The sequence below is a fragment of the Desmodus rotundus genome, chromosome 7, assembly GCF_022682495.2.
Source record: "Desmodus rotundus isolate HL8 chromosome 7, HLdesRot8A.1, whole genome shotgun sequence".
NCBI classification, from domain to species: Eukaryota; Metazoa; Chordata; class Mammalia; order Chiroptera; family Phyllostomidae; genus Desmodus; species Desmodus rotundus.
In genome coordinates, this window is record NC_071393.1 from 96,205,327 (window position 1) to 96,225,621 (window position 20,295).

General features: G+C 41.0%; 2 protein-coding genes across 6 annotated transcripts in view; one reads left to right on the forward strand and one right to left on the reverse strand.

The window, feature by feature from the left end:
* The window catches only part of AAGAB (alpha and gamma adaptin binding protein), a 50,540-nt gene extending 35,855 nt beyond the window's left edge, over positions 1-14,685 (reverse strand). For both annotated transcript variants that reach the window (XM_024567579.4, XM_024567578.4), the window contains exon 1: positions 14,564-14,685. In XM_024567579.4, coding sequence (XP_024423347.2) covers positions 14,564-14,636 — 73 coding nt within the window. In that variant the 5' untranslated portion in view covers positions 14,637-14,685. The remainder of the gene's footprint in view (positions 1-14,563) is intronic.
* The window catches only part of IQCH (IQ motif containing H), a 185,429-nt gene continuing 179,806 nt past the window's right edge, over positions 14,673-20,295 (forward strand). For 3 of the 4 annotated variants that reach the window (XM_045201370.3, XM_045201367.2, XM_045201369.2), the window contains exon 1: positions 19,885-19,996. In XM_045201370.3, coding sequence (XP_045057305.2) covers positions 19,985-19,996 — 12 coding nt within the window. In that variant the 5' untranslated portion in view covers positions 19,885-19,984. Of the gene's footprint in view, positions 14,956-19,873; positions 19,997-20,295 lie in introns of those variants that run through there. The other variant, XM_071221988.1, reaches the window with a different exon arrangement.

Sequence of the window (20,295 nt, forward strand, 5' to 3'; positions counted from 1 at the left end):
TGGCTCTAGTATTGCTTAGTTGTCTAACTTCATTCGAAACCATTTTCTTAGTCTGTATTATGACAGCTGTCATACCAGTGTGCATTTTAAAAAAACAACATCAAAATTGGTGAACTTTTGTGCAGCCATTTTAATGAAGATGGAAGAAAATACACAACGCTTTTGGCATATTATGCTTTATTATTTCAAGAAAGGTAAAAACACAACTGAAACGTGAAAAAAGATTTGTTTAGTCCATGGAGAAGGTGCCATGACTGATCGAATGGGTCAAAAGTGGTCTGGGAAGTATCGTGCTGGAGACTGCTCACTGGACAATGCTCCGTGGTCATGGGTAGACCAGCTGAAATTGACAGCGATCAAACTGAGACATTGAGAACAATCAACGTTCTACCATGCAGGAGATAGACGACATACTCAAAATATCCAAACCCATGAAGTTATTGCTGAAAATGAAAAATGTGTCTTTTACGGAAAAAAAAACACCCATATGAACTTTTTGGCCAATTAAATACCTCTGACATAAAGCACACTTTGAAACTAACTTTCTAAAAATTTTCACCAAAACCAGAATTGCTACTTTTAAATTAACAGGTCTGGGCCAATATTTGAAAATCTGATTTTACTCTGTCTCTAAGAAATCTGTGGTTCTTTCCATTTAATTTCTATCCAAAGTCATAATCTTCACTATCAATTGATTCCATAGCAACCAGCTGCAATACCCCTCATGGAGCCTTATGACAAATTCTGGTAGGAAATAAGCAGAAAGAACACATACGTTATTAAAATCAAAGATTAAGTTTTCATCTAGATGTCTCCCAGGAAAAAAAACCCTCGAGATCAAAGTCCATGTTGCATTCAAAGCTCATACTTCAAACTCCAAGCAGGTGGCGCAGCAACATGCCAATAAAAGCACGTATGGAAGAAGGCAAACTAAACAAAGGAGAGTAGCAAAAAATGTATAAACTAATTGTTTTGAAGGAGTAGGAGGAGCCATCATATGGACTAGTCTTCATTCATGGGTAATTTTTTAAATAAACAATTATTTTTAAGGGGGAAGCAGAAAAAGTAAAATAATGAATTATCTTGTTGTTAATAGGGAAAGTACAAGGAGCATGGGACTAGTATTTCTACCATCACCACAATCAGTTATTGGTATTTCCTACACTGGTTGTATTGTTAAAAACTGGAATAAAACTTGGGTTATGCTTTTTCCAAGACAGTGTCTTCAACTAACATGAAAAACCAAAATCAGCCTGGCTGGTGTGGCTCAGTGGATTGAGTGCCAGCCTATGAACCAAAGGGTCGCCAGTTCAATTCCCAGTCAGGGTACATGCCTTGGGCTGCGGGCCAGGTCCCCAGTAGGGGGTGCACGAGGGCAACCATATATTGATGTTTCTCTCCTCTTTCACCCCTCATCCCCTGTCCAAAAATAAATAAATACAATCTTTAAAAGAAAAGAAAAGAAAATCAATTAAAATGCCATAGTAACTGCAATTGAGAATACGTGAATCCATTAGGGATGGTTCATTTTATTAATGAATACAAAAGAACAAACCAATGAGTGTTACTCAGAGCTCTTAAAACTTTAACTTTATGCTGTCTCTGATTTTCAAGTGATAAAGATATTTACTTAACACATAGAAAGAAGCCATTTCTTTCTATTTTCTTTAAACCTAGATGAGAATAGAACTAATAAATTGGAAAAATGAATTTCAGCTTTCAATGTTTTAGTAGCTGGATTTTTAAAAATTATTTGTGCTGCCTAAAACAATTTGATGGCTCAATTTACTTATTTTTAACATTTTATGTCTAATCAGATACTTTCAGCAAGGCTGCATATGGACTTTATTATCACATCTGTGCCATATTAGAACTAAAGAGAATAGTAAAGACGGTTTCATTCTAGTTCTTATCATCAATATCATAATGTAGAGTTTAATTTAAAATATGTAAATGTCTACACTAAATATAGCTTTTCTCCCTCATCTTTTATATTTGATTCCAAATGTTTAACAAGTTTATTCTTCTCCAAATTAAAACAAAAATCACTAAAACGTGTGCGCACATGGCTAAGAGTGTCTGGAGACCAGCCAGTACAATTCACTCATTTCACAAATGAGAAAGCTGAGAGCCAAAAAAGTCACCTGCGTAACAGAAGCAGAGCCTAAAATGGAATTCAGGTCACCAGCACCTCCCTTCCTACTACAGTGATGCATTACATGCCATGAGAGTTAGCATCCGAGCTACATCACACTCAAGTGGCTCATGGTCCACAAGCCAAAACTAACCTATTGCCCTTTTATGCAAACCAAAAATAATAGTCAGAATGAGAGCACCAGAACACAAGAGTCTGCAACACAATTACCCATCAGAAAACTGTCTATAGTTTGGGGTATTTTTATGTCAAAAGTGAGTCATAGTGTTCTTATGTGTATGGGGTGGGGGGCAGTGCCAGACAGACTTCCTAGAAAAACCTTCAATGGTCTCCCGTCTCCGCCCCTCACTAAACTGAGACTGCTGTAGTCAAATGAGACACAAATAAAATCAGTAGCAGCTTCTCCCTCCTCCTGGTAGATGTCAGCCTGTCTCATTCACACTGTTGGCAGCCACCTGGTGGAGCTGTAATACATCATTTTTGAAGAGACAAACAAACACCAGGTGATTAATTGCTGGGTCTGTTACTACAAACTTGGTTTCACAGCTTAAAATAGTTAATTTGTATTGTTTTCAGGTAGAAGTTAAATGCCAACCCAGATCCAGTAGTAAGGATACACCTTTTCCACCAGTTTTATGTGCAAGTAGAAATTTCTTTCCCTGTTTAAGAAACTGTTTTACATGGCCACCAATTCTCCAGCAACTCTTACTTGCTTTCTCACTTCCTTGGTAAACTTGTTTCCCCTAGAGTTCCACATGAAAAGAAACAGTCGAGAGAGCTGAAGAAAGCTGTGTGCCCAGGAAGCATTTCAGCTCAGTGATCCAACTCCTCCCTCCTCTTGCTCTTGCCCTACTTTGCACTACTCCCCATCTATTCTAATGTTCCTTCCCTGGGAGAAAGCGTACATTTGGTAAGAAAGGAGGCAGCTAGTTTTCTATGGTTCAGAATCAGTAAGAGGCAATAAATACTCTCTTTAGTATGAATTAGGAAGCCAACTGAAGTTCAAAGGTGAATTCCCAAGTCACCACAGTATCTATTTTCCCTCTTGCTCTCTCACACTAATATGTAGGGTGGGGCAAAAGTAGGGTCACAGTTGTTCATATGGAAAATTCAGTAACTAATCAATACTAACACAAGAATAAACTCTGTCGCACATACCCACAACTAGAAATCTACTTTCCCCCACCCTGTACATATATGTCCCCACCTACCCTCTCACGTACCCACCCAGACAAAAAAGACAAAGTAAGTACATTCCAAGCTAAGTGCATTGATTACTCTTACCTCCTTTTAATACCGGTAGAGTTAATGTACACTTAACCGACCATGGCACTCCTTGTGAAGACAAGTTGCCCAGTGGTTAGATCTTATTTTCTATGCCCCGAGGGAAGTGACGGGCGCCACCTCAAATCAAGATGATCAGCGCTCTTCTGAAATACAGTTGACTTTATTCTTCCCACAGAGCTACAACTGCTTTCACAGCCAGGTTTCATAACCTCGACCCCAGACACGAGCGTCTTTCACCGCATCCACTCTCCTGGTACCCGATGTTACTCTCCCTTCCCCTCGCCATGACAGATTAACCCGACCAGGAAAGGCCAGGCCATGAAACAGGCGGCACATACCTGGAGTCAGACAGGACAGCATTTGAGTGCTGGCCCTCTGTGAGAAAGACACATTAAACCTCACAGGTGTCTCGTTTCCTCCCCGGCATATGGGGACAAAAACACCTCTCAGACACTTCTTGAAGAGTAAGTGAAACAATGCATAAGAAAGTACGATCACACAGTAGGCCCTCGGGAAATGTTCACTTCCTCCTGCCCAGCTCAGTGCTCTGCAAGTGTGACAGCACTACTGACAAGAGGGAAGGTTACAGACGCCGGGAGGGGAGTTGGTAAGAAACACTGCAATTAGGAAATAACCACCTCCTTTAAGCTGCTCCGGCCCCTCCCTTCCCAAAGTATGCCTTCTCGTATTTTTCTTTTCCATTGTTAAGGCATAAACTGAAACAGAAGAGAAAGCAATTAGGAAAATTACAGGAGGCAGCAGAATTTGACGTCAGTTGAAGGAGGAAGTAGCCATTATGAAAGCAAAGAATTGAGCAAAATGTGATTTGGGGAAAAAACAGGGACATCAGAGTTTTCATTAACTGGCAACAGGCAGAGAGACTTAACAATCATAATGGTTCCACACACTGCATCCAGTTAGAATTCCAGTCACAGTTTCATGACGATATCATGTAAGCGGGTGCTGCTCTGGCCAAGGCTTGGTAGCAGTTACTGAGGAACAGATCATTCCCCAAGTACTAGGAGTAGGTGATACTGCTGTGTGGCATTTAAAGGTTAATGTGCAACGTTAATGTTGGGACTTTACACAGACAAATGCCGGGAAATTCATATCTGTGATTCTCTGAGTAATCATCCTGCAGCCTCCCAGTGCAGTACAGTAGTTAAGTTTTGGGAGAGCCAAAAGTTACACATAGAGTTTTGACTGGTGGGGGCCTCAGCGTCCCTAACCTTCACATTAACTGTATCTGCAGTATTTCTCTCGGTCCATACAACAGACCAATCAGGGGAGCAGTATGAAGTTGCTGAGGGAAGAACTGGATTGAGTTAAAGCACCATGCCCCTACTTTACAACAGTGCAGCAATTCTGGTTAGCTTACAGCACTTAATTCCCTTCCCCTCACATGCTCTTTCTCTCTGGTCACATCTCAATCCATATATCCATGTGCTTTGGGGCTTTCTATACCACTGTGGAGACGTTTTAAAAGTTGAAGCGGAGGAAATCCAACTCAGTCCTCCTTTTCCTCAAGTTCACTTTCCCCTAGTAGCCACCTGGAACTGGACACCACAGCCTACAAGCAGAGGTGGGAAGATGCAAGGTCTCTGCTCGCCCTTAGAAGACCTCACAGCGCAGTCAGAAACAGACATGCGCACACAGCATAAAGCTGGCAAGGAGAGAATACGGAGGAACCATCAGCCTCTAACTTTTATGGGCTACACGCAAAGACCACTTTATCAACCCCAGTGGCACCGCTGATGGACAATTCCCATCCATGTTTGAAGGAGAAGGGCTTCTTTAAATTCTATTACTATTACTTATTTATTCAAAATCTAGTCCTAGATACACATTTAAAGCAGTGATTCTTTATGGGGTGGTGACGTTGCTTCCAAGGGGACATATTTCAACATCAGGAGACATTTTTCGTTTTCACAAGTGGGGCGATGCTTACTGATATCTAGTGGGCAGAGGCCAAGAATATTGCTGAACATCCTACGATGCACAGGCCAGCCCACACAACAGAGATTACCCAGCCCAAAATGTCAACAGTGCGAAGGTTGAGAAACCCTGACCTAAAACAAAGGAACTTGTGGCACTGACTTAGCTGTATTCAAGAAACAAAAGAGAAGTTCTGGAATGCAAAGTCCCTGTCATTCTTTCTCAGAGAACTGAAACTAACCTTTACAGCCAGGCTTCGTAAGCTCCCACCGCAGATATAAATGCCTTTCACTTGTATCTGATAAAATGTATCTCGAATGTCTTTAATTATCTTAACTACAAAAATTATCTGGCAATTAATCTTAGATGCTTTAAAAATAATCTGTGATGGTAGTACTCTAGAAGAAATAATACACAAGCCTAAACCAGTCAATTATGAGATTAAAAAAATGTTTTATACTCAAATAGTAATTTTTCATAAACAAATTGGCATCAAGTAATAAAACCTCACAAAAAGTGTCAAAGTCTGCTCAGGATGACGACCGTCTCTACAGCAGATGGTAACACTGCGAAGGAAGGCGAACATGTCAGAGGCACATTTCCCAAACAGAAAACGTTTCACGGAGGACACTTATTCTATTGCCCCTGTACTCAAATACTGAAAATAAGCCTGGTCCATTGGAAAACATCACAAAGCCAACAGATCCAATATCCCAGTTTCCTAAAGATCCTTCAAGAAGGGTAAAATCATAATTGGGCCATACAGTCAAAGCAACTTGGAAAAAGAAAACATTGATAAATTAGACTTCTACGGTCTTTAAATTTCTTTATTAAAAACTTTTGCCTTTCAAAAGAAATCATCAAGAAAACCAAAGACAAACCACAGACTGGGAGAAAATATTTTTAATTATTTATAAGAGACTTGTATCTAGAATACTATCATATTTTTTGGACTATAAGACACACTTTTCCCCCCAAATTTGGGAGGAAAATGGGGGTGTGTCTTAAAGTCCAAATGTAGCTTACCTGGCTTGCTGGCAGGAGAGGGGTTGGGGGGCAGCAGTGGAGAGGGGTCACAGGAGGCAGGAGCAGGGTCGCTGCTGCAGGAAGCCGGCGGTGGCAGGAGTGGGGTGATGCTACGGGCCCTGGGCTGGGAGGAGGGGGTGTCCCCGTGGTGCGAAGCTAGGGAGGCAGGAGCAGAGTCCCACTGCTGCATACTACAGTGCTAGGGAGGAGGGTACAGCCGGTACAGGCACGTTAGGAGAAGAAAGCCTGCAGCGCCCGTACGTGCCTCCATCACATGACTGGTGTGTCCCCCATTTACATTAACATAGGCAAATTCCACTGCAGGGTCACCTTTCAATGTGGCCCTGCAGCTGTTGCAAAACTACAACTCCCACCATGCTTGGACAGGTTGGGTTGATGGGAGCTGTAATTTGGCAACATCTGGGGAGCCACAGAGGTTGTGCAAAACTGCTGTCCCCATACAAGAGTGTTGTATAACCTATGGCCCTCCAGCAGCAGATCGCCCCATAACAGTGTCAGCAGCAGATTCCCCATAACAGTGCGTCATCCACTGGTGTTCTCGGCTACAGCGCCCCATAACTATGAAGGACACAGTGCTGATAGTTCTGTCATTACTGTGTTTTGCTGTAGAAAGATACGATAGCGTACCGTAGGCTCCTGCTGAATCTACCGTAATTGTGGAAAGATGTCAAAGCAGAAAAGGATTTCTGCTTTAAAGGATGTTACTAAATTATTTTACCACATTTTTTTGCTTCAAAATTTTTTTTCCTATTTTCCTCCTCTAAAACCTAGGTGCGTCTTATGGTCTGGTGCGTCTTATAGTCTGAAAAATACAGTATTTATATATGAAGTACTCTTACAATTCATTAATAAGACAAAAAGAACAACTTAAAAATGGGCAAAAGATTTGAATAGATATCACCAAAGGAGGTATATGAATGAACTATAGGTACATGAAAAGATTCTCAAAGTCATTAGTTATTAAGGAAATGCAGATCAAAACCACAATGACATACCACCTCACAACCACTAGAATGGCTAAAATACAAAAGAGACAATAACAAAAGCTGTCAAAAATGTGGAGAACTTTGAAGCCTTATACAACGTTGATGGGAATGTAAACTACTGCAGCCACTCTGGAGAACAGTTCGGAAGTTTCTTAAAACAGTTCAGTAGGTTCTCGGAATGACCATAAGAGCACTATTCCTAATAGCCAAAAAGAGGAAACCTCCCACACACCTATCAGCTGATGAACTGATAAATATTGGGTTGGCCAACAAGTTCATTTAGTTTTTTCCATACAATGGCTGTGGTAGGGCTTAGCTGTTTTGAACTTCATTCAAAACAATTTTGTTAGATGGTATTCTGACAGCTGTTACAACAACACGAATTTTTTTAAAAAACCTATCAAAACTGGTGCAGCCATTTTAATATTGAAAATGGAAGAAGATACACCTTTTCAGAGCATTGTGTTTTATTATTTCAAGAAAGGTAAAAACACAACTGAAATGCAAAAAAAGATTTGTGCTGTGTATGGAGAAGGTGCTGTGACTGACTGAATGTGTCAAAAGTGGTTTGTGAAGTCTGTTTATTGGTATATTGACATTTTGGCCAAATAATTCTTTGCTGTGGGGCTAAAATATTCAGAAAAGGCAAAGAGTTTGTGGTATCTCTATACACTGACTCCAAAATCTGTAAAGACAGAAAACACATCAGTGGTTACAGGGGGTGGGAATGGCTAATGATTACAAATACGCAGAGATTTCCTTCTAGGATGACAGAAATGTTCTACACTAAGAGCAGCTGGGCCCAGGCTGGGCGGGTCAGGTGGAGAGAGCATGGTCCCCACACACCAAGGTTGCAGGTTCATCCCTGGTCAGGGCACATACTGTACAAGACGCCATCACTGAATGCACGAATGGGTGCAGCAACAAATCAATGTCCCTCTCTCTCAAGTCAATAAACAAAAACAGACAAACAAACAACAAAAAGGTTGGACTTTATGGTATTTAAATTAAATCCCAACAGCCCTGACTAGTGCGGCTCAGTTGGTTCGTGTTGTCTGACAAAGCTAAGGGCCGCGGGTCTGACTCTCAGTCTGAACACACGCCTGGGGCGCTGGTTTGGGCCTCGGCTGGGGTGCATGCAGGAGTCAACGGATTCGTGTTTCTTTCCCTTTCTCCATCCCTTCCCCTCCTAAAAATACATAAATGAAATCTTTAAAAAAATTATATCTCAATAAAGCTGCTAAAAAAATCACGGAAGTGGGAAGATAATCGTCTCGTTTTACTGATGAAATAGGTGACCGAGGCACGTGTTTGGGATATTTAGAACAATAATGGTGCATGTAAAGACACTCCGTAAATATTGTGGAGTGAAAAGTTGAAGTCGGAAAGCTAGGAAGGTGGGAGCGCTCGGTGCTCAATTCACACATTTCCCCCCACAAACACCCTGAACAACCTCGGCGGAACCCAGACAGAATGGCAACTCTTTAATGGCAGCGTAACAGTGCTGTTCCGTCCCAAACGATCGCACATTTTCCTGCTCTAAGCACATTGATTTTGATTCAGGCACAGTATTACTTTTCCCCACCTCTGAGTAGAACCAGCCTTCAAGTCTGTCTGGAAAATTAAACTTTAAACAGGTAATTTGTCACTGAACCTAAAACATCATAAAGGCTCTTTAAGAGTTTCACAACTATCCTCTCTGTCTTAATCTACGTCAATCTTGCTTCCTGGACAAGTAATTATTAGAGATGTGTTTGTGGTATCTCTATACACTGACTCCAAAATAAATACAATGTCGTGTCCAGATTATTATTCTTGCCAGGCATATTTAAACCAATTTTCATACTTTAACCTTTTTTAAAAAAATGGTTTTATATCAGATTTCATTATTTATTGAGTGTCACTGTTTGTTGAGGAGTTATACAGGTCGAAAGGCAGGAAGTTGTTTAAAGCAAATGACCACTGCATACTTTCTACGTTTTCACCTCTTCTATGCAAAAAGAAGCAGTTAGATGGCCCTGAAATAAACGTCTGAGTCTAGATGCACCCAGAATCTCCCGGATGATACAACACTCATAAATGGTTTTGGTACAACACGGGCTGATGCGTAGTACTTTTCCACCGGTGTTTCTCCTCCTTCTCTCCGCCCCATTTACTGGAATTCCATTTATTAGGAAGACAAACAGCTTATAATCATTTCGCTCATTAATAATATCTAAGGGACTAGGCTAAAACTTCAAACAAAAAGTCAAATTCCCTACTCCACAAGCAGGGAAACAAATTAGGCACCAATAGAGGCATTTTCACTTATTAATTCATCTACTAAGGCCCCAAAAACAATAAAAGAAAAAGGGTAAACTTATTATGAGCAATAAATGTTTCTGCAGTAAAATCTTCTACAGTAATTTCTCCTATTCCTACCTCCACCCTAAATACATGCAGTTCTGGGTGCCAAGAAGGCGATTACATTTCCCATATATGAAAGAACTGGAACTGAATTTTGTGTTCCCAACTTTTATGAGCTGAAAACCTTAGGAAATCACTTCTTTGAGTTTTACTTTCACATACATACAAAGACACGCACTTCCACACACACATGGAAGATAATACAGATGTATTTTCTAAGTCCCATTGGGTCTGGAGAGAATATAAACTCATACTTAATCTTTTCTTCCTCCGTAGGTTGAAGACTTACCATTATTCCTTTAATAAAGATAAAAATCATAAGCCTTCCTTTAATGTTACTTGAAAATTGCAAAATACATTGTGTCATGGCTAAAAACAAATCAAAGCTCACCCACCCCCATTACCAGCTGAAATCACTGCTTTAATCTGATCGCCTACGGAACCACTGTGGTTCCAACTCTAGGTCCTTGTGGTGGATCTTCCTGGCCCAATCTTTCTTTCTTTGAACAAAATAAAGGGTTGCAAATATACAATCCAATCAAAGACAGGGTCCTCCTACAACAACAATAAACAACTTTGCTTAAGTAAAAATTATTTATTCCCAGAATAAACCGAAAGTTTTCACTCAGAATATCTTAAGCAGCTACAGAAAAATACAAACTAGAAGTCCTAAGCTCTTACCCCTATTCTCTTGCTAGACAATGCTGGCTAAGCTGTACGAAGGCCTCTCATCTTTGAAATAAGGATGTTCTACTTAGTAAATTACTTTAAGATCCTTTCTGTAAGTGTAGGAGTCTGACAGACCTAGAAACAAACTGCACGTAGCAGAAGAATGAAGCTTTCCCAAAGAAACGATGTCATAAATGATGGCTGGCTTTGCCTGTGTAATTATTTTAAAATCTTCTTTTAGGGTTAACATTCCTTATCATTTTTTTTTCAAATTTGTTATTCTATGACAGTTATCCCAATTTTTTCTCCTTTGCCCTCCTCCTCCCAGCCCCCACCCCCACAGTCAATCCCCACACTGCTGTCCGTGTCCATCGGTCATTCACACGTTCTTTGGTCCCTTCCCCTATTTCCACCGTTATCCCTCTCCCCGCTCCATTCCGGCCACTGTCAGTCTGTTCTATGTTTCTACGTCTCTGCTTCTGCTTTGCTCATTAGTTTATTTGTTCATTAGATTCCTCTTGTAAGTGAGATCATGTGGTATTTGTCTTTCACTGACTAGCTTATTTCACTTAGCATAGTACTCTCCAGCTCCATCCATGCAGTCACAAAAGGTAAGAGCTCCTTCTTTCTTTTTGCTGTGTGGAATTCCATTGTGTAAATGTACCGTAGTTTTTCTGATCCACTCATTTACTGATGGGCACTTAGGCTGTTTCTAGCACTTGGCTACTGTAAATAACACTGCTATGAACATTGGGGTGCATAGGTTCTTTTGAACTGAGAATCTTTAGGGTATAATCCCAGCAGTGGAATCACTGAGTCAAAAGGCAGTTCCATTTTCAGTTTTTTGAGGAAATTCCATACTGTTTTCCACAGTGGCTACACCAGTCTGCATTCCCACCAACAGTGCACTAGGGTTCCCTTTCCCCCACATCCTCGCCAGCACTTGCTCTTTGTTGATTTCTTAGTGATGATCATTTTGACAGGTGTGAAGTGAAATCTCATTGTTGTTTTAATTTGCATCTGTCTGATGGCTAGTGATGTTGAGCACCCTTTCATTTGTCTCTGGGCCCTCTGTATGTCCTCCTTGGAGAAGTGTCTGTTCAGGTCCTTTGCCCATTTTTTAATTGGATTGTTTGTCTTCCTGGTGTTGAGTCATATGAGTTCTTTACATCTTTTGGAAATTAAACCCTTGTCCTATATATCATTGGCAATTCTCTATCATTTCTTACACCAATGCCAACACCTTAAATTTAAATAGTTCTGATTACTAAGGAATTGCTAACAAATAGTTCTAATTGTTAACAAATTTCATTCACACATTCCGTGCATACAAACCCAGAATGTGAACTTAGGCTCCAGCACTTCTTACTATTGGGTTGGCCAAAAAGTCCATTTATTTTTTCCATAAAATAAAAGACACATTTTCCACTCTCACCAATAACTTTCTTGATTTGGATATTTTGAGTATGTCAGCTATCTCCTGCTATTGGCTTCCAGTGGGTAGAGACCAGGGGTGCTGCTAAACATCTTCCAATGCATAAGACAGCCCCACAGCAAAGAATTATTTGGCCAAAATGTCAATAGTACCAAGAAACTTTGCAAACCATGTTTGACACAGTTGATCAGTCACAGCGCCTTCTCCATACACTGCACAAATCGTTTTTTGCCTGTCAGTTGCATTTTTACCTTTCTTGAAATAATAAAGCATAATGTGCTGAAAATATTGTATATCTTCTTCCATTTTCAATATTAAAATGGCGGCACAAATATTCACCAATTTTGATATATTTTTTAAATTCACACTGACATGACAGCTGTCACAATACAAACTAACAAAATTGTTTCTAATGAAGTTAAAGACAACTAAGCACTACCAGAGCCATCATACAGAAAAAACACAATGGACTTTTTGGCCAGCCTAATACAGTGTTACTATTCACCAACTATTGGTAGCAGATCCTTCAAGGAAGTGACCATGTCTCCCAATTCTGATCCTTAAAGCAAATGATAAGAGTACTGTAGCCATCAGAATACTTAACAAATATTTCTGAGATTGATTTTAAAAGGACTTTATATATCAGTAATGAAAATCCAAATGCATATTCAGTTGACCCTTGAACAATGCAGTGGGGGCAGGAAAGTTAGGGGTGCTGACCCCACCCCTCACACCAACAAAAATACCCATATAACTTTTGACTCCCCCAAATCTTCACTACTAATAGCCTACTGTTGACCAGAAGCCTTACTGATAACAGTCAACTAACACATATATTGCATGTTTTATGTCATTATACATTGTATTCTTACAATAAAGGAAAGCAGCTATTAAGAAAATCATGAGGAGGAAATGCATTTACAGTCTTTATTGAAAAAAATCCACATGTAAGTGGATCCCACAGTTCAAAGCCATGTTGTTCAAGGGTCAATTAAAATTCTTTTGGATAGTTAAATACACCAAGAAATCTTAAGCAAATGATATGTTCATTATATGTAATATATTACAGAAACTAATTTATGATATATTAAATTAACAATTTCAGAATAATTATATGTAGAATATGCAAAATATATTTTGTATAAATATAGCTATTTATTATGTAAATCACATATATCAAATATATTACAAATCCATAACTTCATATATTTATGTGTTCTATAGATTTAAACATATATAAAATATTTTAGATTATATATAAAATACCAGGTTAAAATTATATACAAAATGTAATTACAATTTTTAAAAATCTTTGCATTGGGAAAACATCTGGAAGGAAATGCACAGAAATGTTAGCAGTATTTGTGGCTGGGTGGAGACCATGGATGATGTTTTTCTCCATATGCTAAATCTTACTTAAGGAGTAGGCACTATTTCTATGAAACGATTTTTTAAAAGAAAGGAAATAAGTGGGAAGGAGCACTCCTTAGCGATAAGGAAATGGAATAATGATAGCAGTTGGTTACCATTTAGTAAGTGCTATAAACTTTTTCCTTCTCAGGAACTTTTTAAGTGATCGTAAAAATGATAACCAAGTTATAGAAGATTTGTGCCCGAGGGACATCCCGCCTAATTCTGTCATTTGACAGGTTAAAAGAAAAGATTATAGTTGTATGCTGCTTTGCAGCCTACAAAGTGCTCAATATGCCCCATCACCTGTTCTTCAAATAATCCTGTGAGATAGGTTCATAGGCCCCATTTTACGAATCAGGAAACTGAGAGTTGGAGAGAATGTGCTTTGATAACTGTGTGCCAGCCTCTGGGTTAAGCACAACAATCGTGTGAAAATTATCGCCATTTTGCAGATAAGAAACTGAAGGGCAGAGGTTAACTGTGCTCCCTATCTTACATCTGAGGACACTGCTCTGACTTGAGGCCAGCGCTGAGGACAGGGGTCTTGAGTTAGTGTCAACTTCCCAGAGTCCTTCAGTGGAAGAATTGATCCTACGGCCCAGCCCTATGCACCCTCCACTATATTGGTCTCCTCGTCCACGGTTCCTTTTAAGAGTTACTTCTTTTGCCAACCACTATGAAGGTCCAGAGGCAAAGTAGAAGCCCCAGGAACACCCCAAAACTAACGCCGGCGGAGAGCCTCCGGAGGAAGGCAAGGCAGTGAATAATTTCAGAGTGGAGGGGACAAGGCTAGCAGGACTTACATACAGTAAGGGGCAACCAAAGGGAAACACACTATCTACCTCAGGAGCAGGGATAGCAACAAAATCCCAATCGCTGCCCTCGGTACTCGCGTAACTCGGTACAATTTCCAGAGTGCCTGGGTTCATCTCTAACGCTCCGCACCACGACCCGTGCGCTGGGCGGGGCGGGGATTGGTCCCGCTTTGCCGGAAAAGCTAGAAGAAACGTCACAGCGGGCGGGGCCGGCAGAAGGGTAGCGGTGGAAGAGGAAGACACCTGCGGGAACTGGGCACATCCACCGAGTCGGAGGGGCCTGTGGCCAACGCAGAGTGGGGGAAGAGCGCGAGACCGCGGCGGGGACAAAGACCCGGAGAGAGGCCGCGGTGCTGAGGCTGTCGCTCGCAGAGACTTAGAACCTCGAGGTCCGCCCAGGAGCCTCGCTACTCACGTTGCACCAGCCGGTCTCCGGTGAAGGTGGAGGAGCAGCTGGTGATGAGCGCACAGGGAACACCCGCAGCCATAGCTGCACCCTGGAGCCGGTCCGGTCCGGGAGACGCTTCCGCCTTGGGCTGTACCATCGGCGCTGGCGCGCGGGGGTAACCCTACTGGGAGGGCGCGTTCTCGGAATGGCCCGGTGGCCCTTACTCCTCCCTCACCCCCTCTTCCGGTACCTGCGTGGGACAGGCCGGGCCGCGCGTGGTGTTGCCAAGGGAACGAGTTCCCTCCACGTAGGTTTCCGCTCCTGTAGACGCAGCTTCGTGGGGGAGGTAGCCGCCCTTAGGTCTCACCATGGCTAAGGAGGCTGAACACTTCGACCCCATCGGTAACATCTTAATCCAGGTGGGAACTGAGCCCCTCCCAACCGGGCCCCAGCTAAGACACCTCGGGGCGAGCCCCGCAGGGCCGATGCACTCGCACCCATCCATTTGGAGCGCTGCGTCCAGACTGCCTCGGGAGAGCTCCCAAACTTGCCAGCCCAGACCTGGCTCACCAGCCTAACTCACCGTTGGGTACCGTACCCGAGAGGTTGGGCTCCAGAAGCACTACTACACCTCTGGTGAAACTCCCAAGACCATGCACCTCACCCCGGAACCTTTACTTTGGGAAAATCCACTCACATCGAGGCATCATTTTAAAATATATTGTTCTGAGAAATCTGAGTACGTGGATGTAGGGGAGTGGGAAGTGCAAATCAGACACATTTGGGGAGGTGTTACATTGGAGGAGGAATTGAAATATGTGAACTGCTTTTCTTAAGCACCTCATTTTTTTGGATCAAAAAGTCCCTTGCAAATAAGTAAGTCCTGGGATTGTAATGTACAGCATGGTAACTATAGTTAATAATACTGCACTGAAAAGTGGTTAAGAGACTAAACTTTAAAAGTTCTCATCACAGGAAAAAAATTATAACTGTGTGCTGATGGATGTTAGCTAGACCTATTGTGGTGATCATTTTACAATATATACAAATATCATTGTGCTGTACACCTGAAGTTAATGTTATGTCAATTATGTCTTAATAAAAGAAAACCCCCTTGCTTGGGAATACACACGTGGGAAAATATATTTAAAATAACGGATTGCAAATCAAGTTAAAGTTTTGAATATAAAATGTGAAAAATTTAAAAACTTGGGGGAATAATTTTTTCTGAAGGGGTAAATATCAAGATCATCTTAACTTCTTCAGTATAACTCAGTCTCTGACAGTTACCTTCATACAAAATAATTTGCATATGTAGTTTTAAAACGCTCCCACATATGTCATCACTCTTTACTCTTATATGTAGTTCCATTTGACTAAGGTTTGAAGTCATTTTCCTAAGGTCACTCTATTAGGACTTTCACTGAGATCTGTAATGAATCTACTTTTTCCTCTTGCCAGGATTTTTATCTCTTACCTCCTACCTAGGAGAAGCTTCTGTAAACTCACCTTTTCCAAAATGCAAGCCCCAACACTTACCAATTTCACAGACTTCCTTCCCCATGATGAATCCCACCCAGATCTTACCTCACCTGTTTTTCACCATGACCCCAGAATGAGTTTAGTCAAACGGCAAAGTCTGAGGGAACATCTTCACAAGACTGCCCTCGTGTCTCCATCAGCCTCAAGTTCAGGAGTCCCCAGAACCACCCTCACTTCAGGCCAGCGGTCTATAGTGTGGGGGACCTGACCACCTCACACTGCCTAATTTGCCAGAATAATTCACAAAATTCAGTAAAACACTAGGTCTATAATTACAGTGTTATTATAGCGTAAAGATCCAAACAAAAATCAGCCAAGGGAAGAGATGTATAGAGCAGAGTCCAAGAGGGGTCCAAATGGATTGCAGTCACCCTCTCCCTGTGGAATCATAGACAGCGTTACCTCTTCCCAGCCACAGTGTGTGACAGCGTGCACAGAGTGTTGTCAGCTAGGGAAGCTCACGTGAGACTTTGGTGTCCAGAGTTCCTATCGGGGCTCAATCGCACACAGTGCCACATGGCTGACATTTCATCTCCACCGGTTCCCGGAGGTCAGACTAATGCTTTTAGCCTTCAGTTCCTCCAAAGGTTGGAACTGATACAGTGTGGCTCAAAACCCCATCATAAATCACATTGTTAGACTCTGGTGGCCAAAGCCTCCAAGCAAAGACACTTCTCTCAAGCAGGGTACTTTAGGGGCCTACAGATCACCCCTCAGTATTTAAGAGCAAGGCTAGACCTCTCTTTAGGTAAGGTTAATTATTCACTATGCAGACCGACTTGCAAGTCCAGGGCCCATTTTTACAGACTTCAAACAATTGAAACACTAATGGAGACTCCTACCCGGAAAAAGCCAGTTCTTCCCAACAGTGTACTTCATTTGACTACAGGAGCAATTAAGTTCCTCTATAGTTTTCTCTATTTCTACAGACCCGAGACAACTCTAAAGCAGAAAGCAAAATTCTCATGCCTAATTTCACACCTTCTCTTGAGATAATTCTACTTCCCAGGGGCTGCTCCCCTTGGTTTGGAATGTGTAGAATAGTGTACTGACTATTCAGCCAGAAGGCTTTTCACTTCAGAGTGGGATCCAGGGGTAGCTGTTTGGTCAGTCTGGGATACAACATCACAGTATTGATGTCGCTTCACCTCTCTGGGCCTTAGTTTTCTCTTCTGTATGATACATAGTTTGGATTACATACACCTCAAAGTTGATTCAGTTTCCCCAAAGCTACATTCTCTCTGGTTACTGTAAAGTGGGCTTCCTTTACTATTAGCTTAGGCAATCAAATTGTTTTTATATATATCCAACCGTTGATTTTAAAAATCCAACAGTTGTATGTTAACACCAACCTTGGAAATATTGGACCTAATTGACACCTTGATATTATCGCTGACTTTCTTATCAATCCCGCTGTCTGGTTTGCCAGAGCATACAACATAAAAGTGATGAGAATGAGTCAGCCAAACTGCCTCTTTAGGAGAAATGAATAAAATTGGAATCATGAGACTGCTTTGGCAATCTGGAGTCTGGTTGCATGGCTCTTTTAAATTCTAGAGCAAATATTTACTGCACTAAACATTTCAAGAGCTTCTTATTAAGCAACCCTGTCCCCAAACTGTCAAAACAATAATTTCCTCCACTTAGATTTCAGAATGTATGAAAAGCAATGCATTTGATGATCACAGAGATGATGGGTGACATGTGAAATTTCAGTATGGTGGATTGGGTCTGTTGAGGAAAGAACAGTGGTTTAGAACTTAATCACTTTTCCTACCCGAGTATCACTAATGCAATTATACAAACAGATGTGCAGATATTAAGAGGGGAGAAGACACTATCTGGCAAGAAAAGTAATGTGAAAAGCTCTTAACATTGAGGGTAATTCAAATCAGTGAACATTTACTAGGTGCCAGTTATGTGCCAGGAGTTCCGCTAGACTTTACAATTTTACTGTTCAGGAGAGGAGAGTTAACATTTGTTCGGTGCCCTCCTATGTGGCTGGCCCCATACAAAACACTTGACATATTTTAACTCGTCTTATTCTTGCTACTATTCTGAGAGGTAGTTTTTTTATCTCCGTTTTATAGATGAGAACACTAAGGCTCTGAAAAGCTTGGCCAATTTACCAAGCTTAGTGTAGTAAAAGAGGAAATAGGATTCTAGTTTACATCTGTCTGGTTCCAAAGCCTATATTCATTCATTGTCACACACATTTCCCTATTTCCATTCAACAAATCTATGGCAGAAAATAATTCTTTTGTTTTCTCTCGGTGAAGAAACTGGAGAAAATGTGGATGGTGTACATGGACATCGTGTGACTAGTGCGAGAACAAGGAATTATGTTCATCTGCTTGTTGCTGACGCTTACTATGTACCAGACCGCCACGTTTCTCATGGCTCTATGGAGCAGTAAAATTGTTCTCACGAGGCAGATGAAGAAATCAGACCTTTGGTGCCCCGATAGTAACCCAGGGCAGTTTTCACTCTCTCGAGCCCTTGCCAGGCACAATTGCAGAATGACACATGAACCTACAAGTACTACAGCGACAGGAAGGAAATTCAGCGCATCCGTAGGGGTCTGGAAGTGAGGCTTGTCCTTGAACTGCTTCTTTGTACTTTCCAAATGTCTTTAGGCAATAGATGGTAAATCAGCTTGCAGCAGTAATTGGACAAAACAAATGAAAGAACATCTTCATCCTTAGGGTCTTACAAACAAGCAGTAGGTGTGTGCAAATTTCAATCTGTGAGCCCTGAAGGGTTTACATGACAATTTGTGCAGAGTACAAATGACCAGATGTGTCTGCCAGACTGTGATGCCCATCCGTGAAAAGATGCAAATTTTGATCTTTTGAATACTTGGCTCAATGGGAATATTCTAGAGTAATCGATAACAGGCTGGATCAATGTGTGTAAGTCCAGTTAGACTAACAGAGAAAGATAACCATCTCAAAATGCCTTCAGCAACCCAGTCTGCAGATTGTTATTGGTGTGACTATCGGTGAAACAGGTGTCGGGTTCGTAAATTCGCATAACAAAATGTTTTTCTTGTGGCAGCAGCCCATCTAGTAATTGGTGCCATCTGTATTTATCTCTTGAAGTTTGAATTCTAATATGAAATTCAGAGAATCTTGCTCTAATTTCATAATGCTCATTTACTTCTGAGGGTGCTTACCATTGGAAAGATATTCATCATTTTGAAGGAAAATGTTAAAGTAATAACATGTTGCTTTTTCTTCATGGATCATTTTCATTCTGACTATCTAAAACAAAGGCAAGACCACACACCCATAAAATTACGTCTGAGCAGTTAGTGAGGAAGGTCCAGCTAGAATGGAAAACCAACAGGCCCTGTGAACATATTTACAATTGCCTTTCGAATAGCACAGTTTTCACTGGAACCTCTCTATGTTGCAAGTGTTCTGTTTCCTTACCTTTCAACCAATTAATAGAAATCAGAGTTTGGCACAAACTTCTTATCGTCCCTGGACTCAACTGCTTTACCATCTGAGAAAGCAGAAGCCATTCGCATTGCAGTTTTAGCCTGGAGAAAGCTAATGGGGAAAGGAAAAGGCGACTTTATGAAAGCTTAGTGTTTCAAAATCTCAAAGACAGTAACAAAACATTCTAACAAAGACTATCTTAGAACCATAAGGACAACACTTTTCAATGAACACCATAAAATCAACCTTACTGTCTCTAGCAATTCAAGCAAATTGAAAACCTTTAAAATAGGTGTTTTAGATGGATTATGCATGTATTCTTTTCATATTTCGTATTTTCTTACACCTACAGGTCCATGAAGACCTTTATCAGTTAAAGGAGAAATTAGCAAAATTCCCACTTGAGGAAAAAGGAGGGACCTTAGACATTCAGAATCTTGAAACAGCAATCAAGAGGACTGAAATGGGGTTAAGAGTAAGTAGAACTTTGGATATTAAATAAAATACTAGAAGGAGACAAAGACTCCTCTAGAAGAAAAGAATTGTGGTTCTCACAGGATTCTGTGTAATCCTATAACAGAGGTGGATTTAGGGTGATTATGAACTTTTTCTGTTTTTTTTAAATGATAATGGTATTAACTGATTGATCGATTGATTCACATCTGTTACATCCCAGAAAGAATTTAAAATATTGATAATGTAAGATTATGCAGTGATAACTTCTAAAATGTGGTTTGATGAAAAGAATTTTAAAAATGATCACTATTAGTCCAA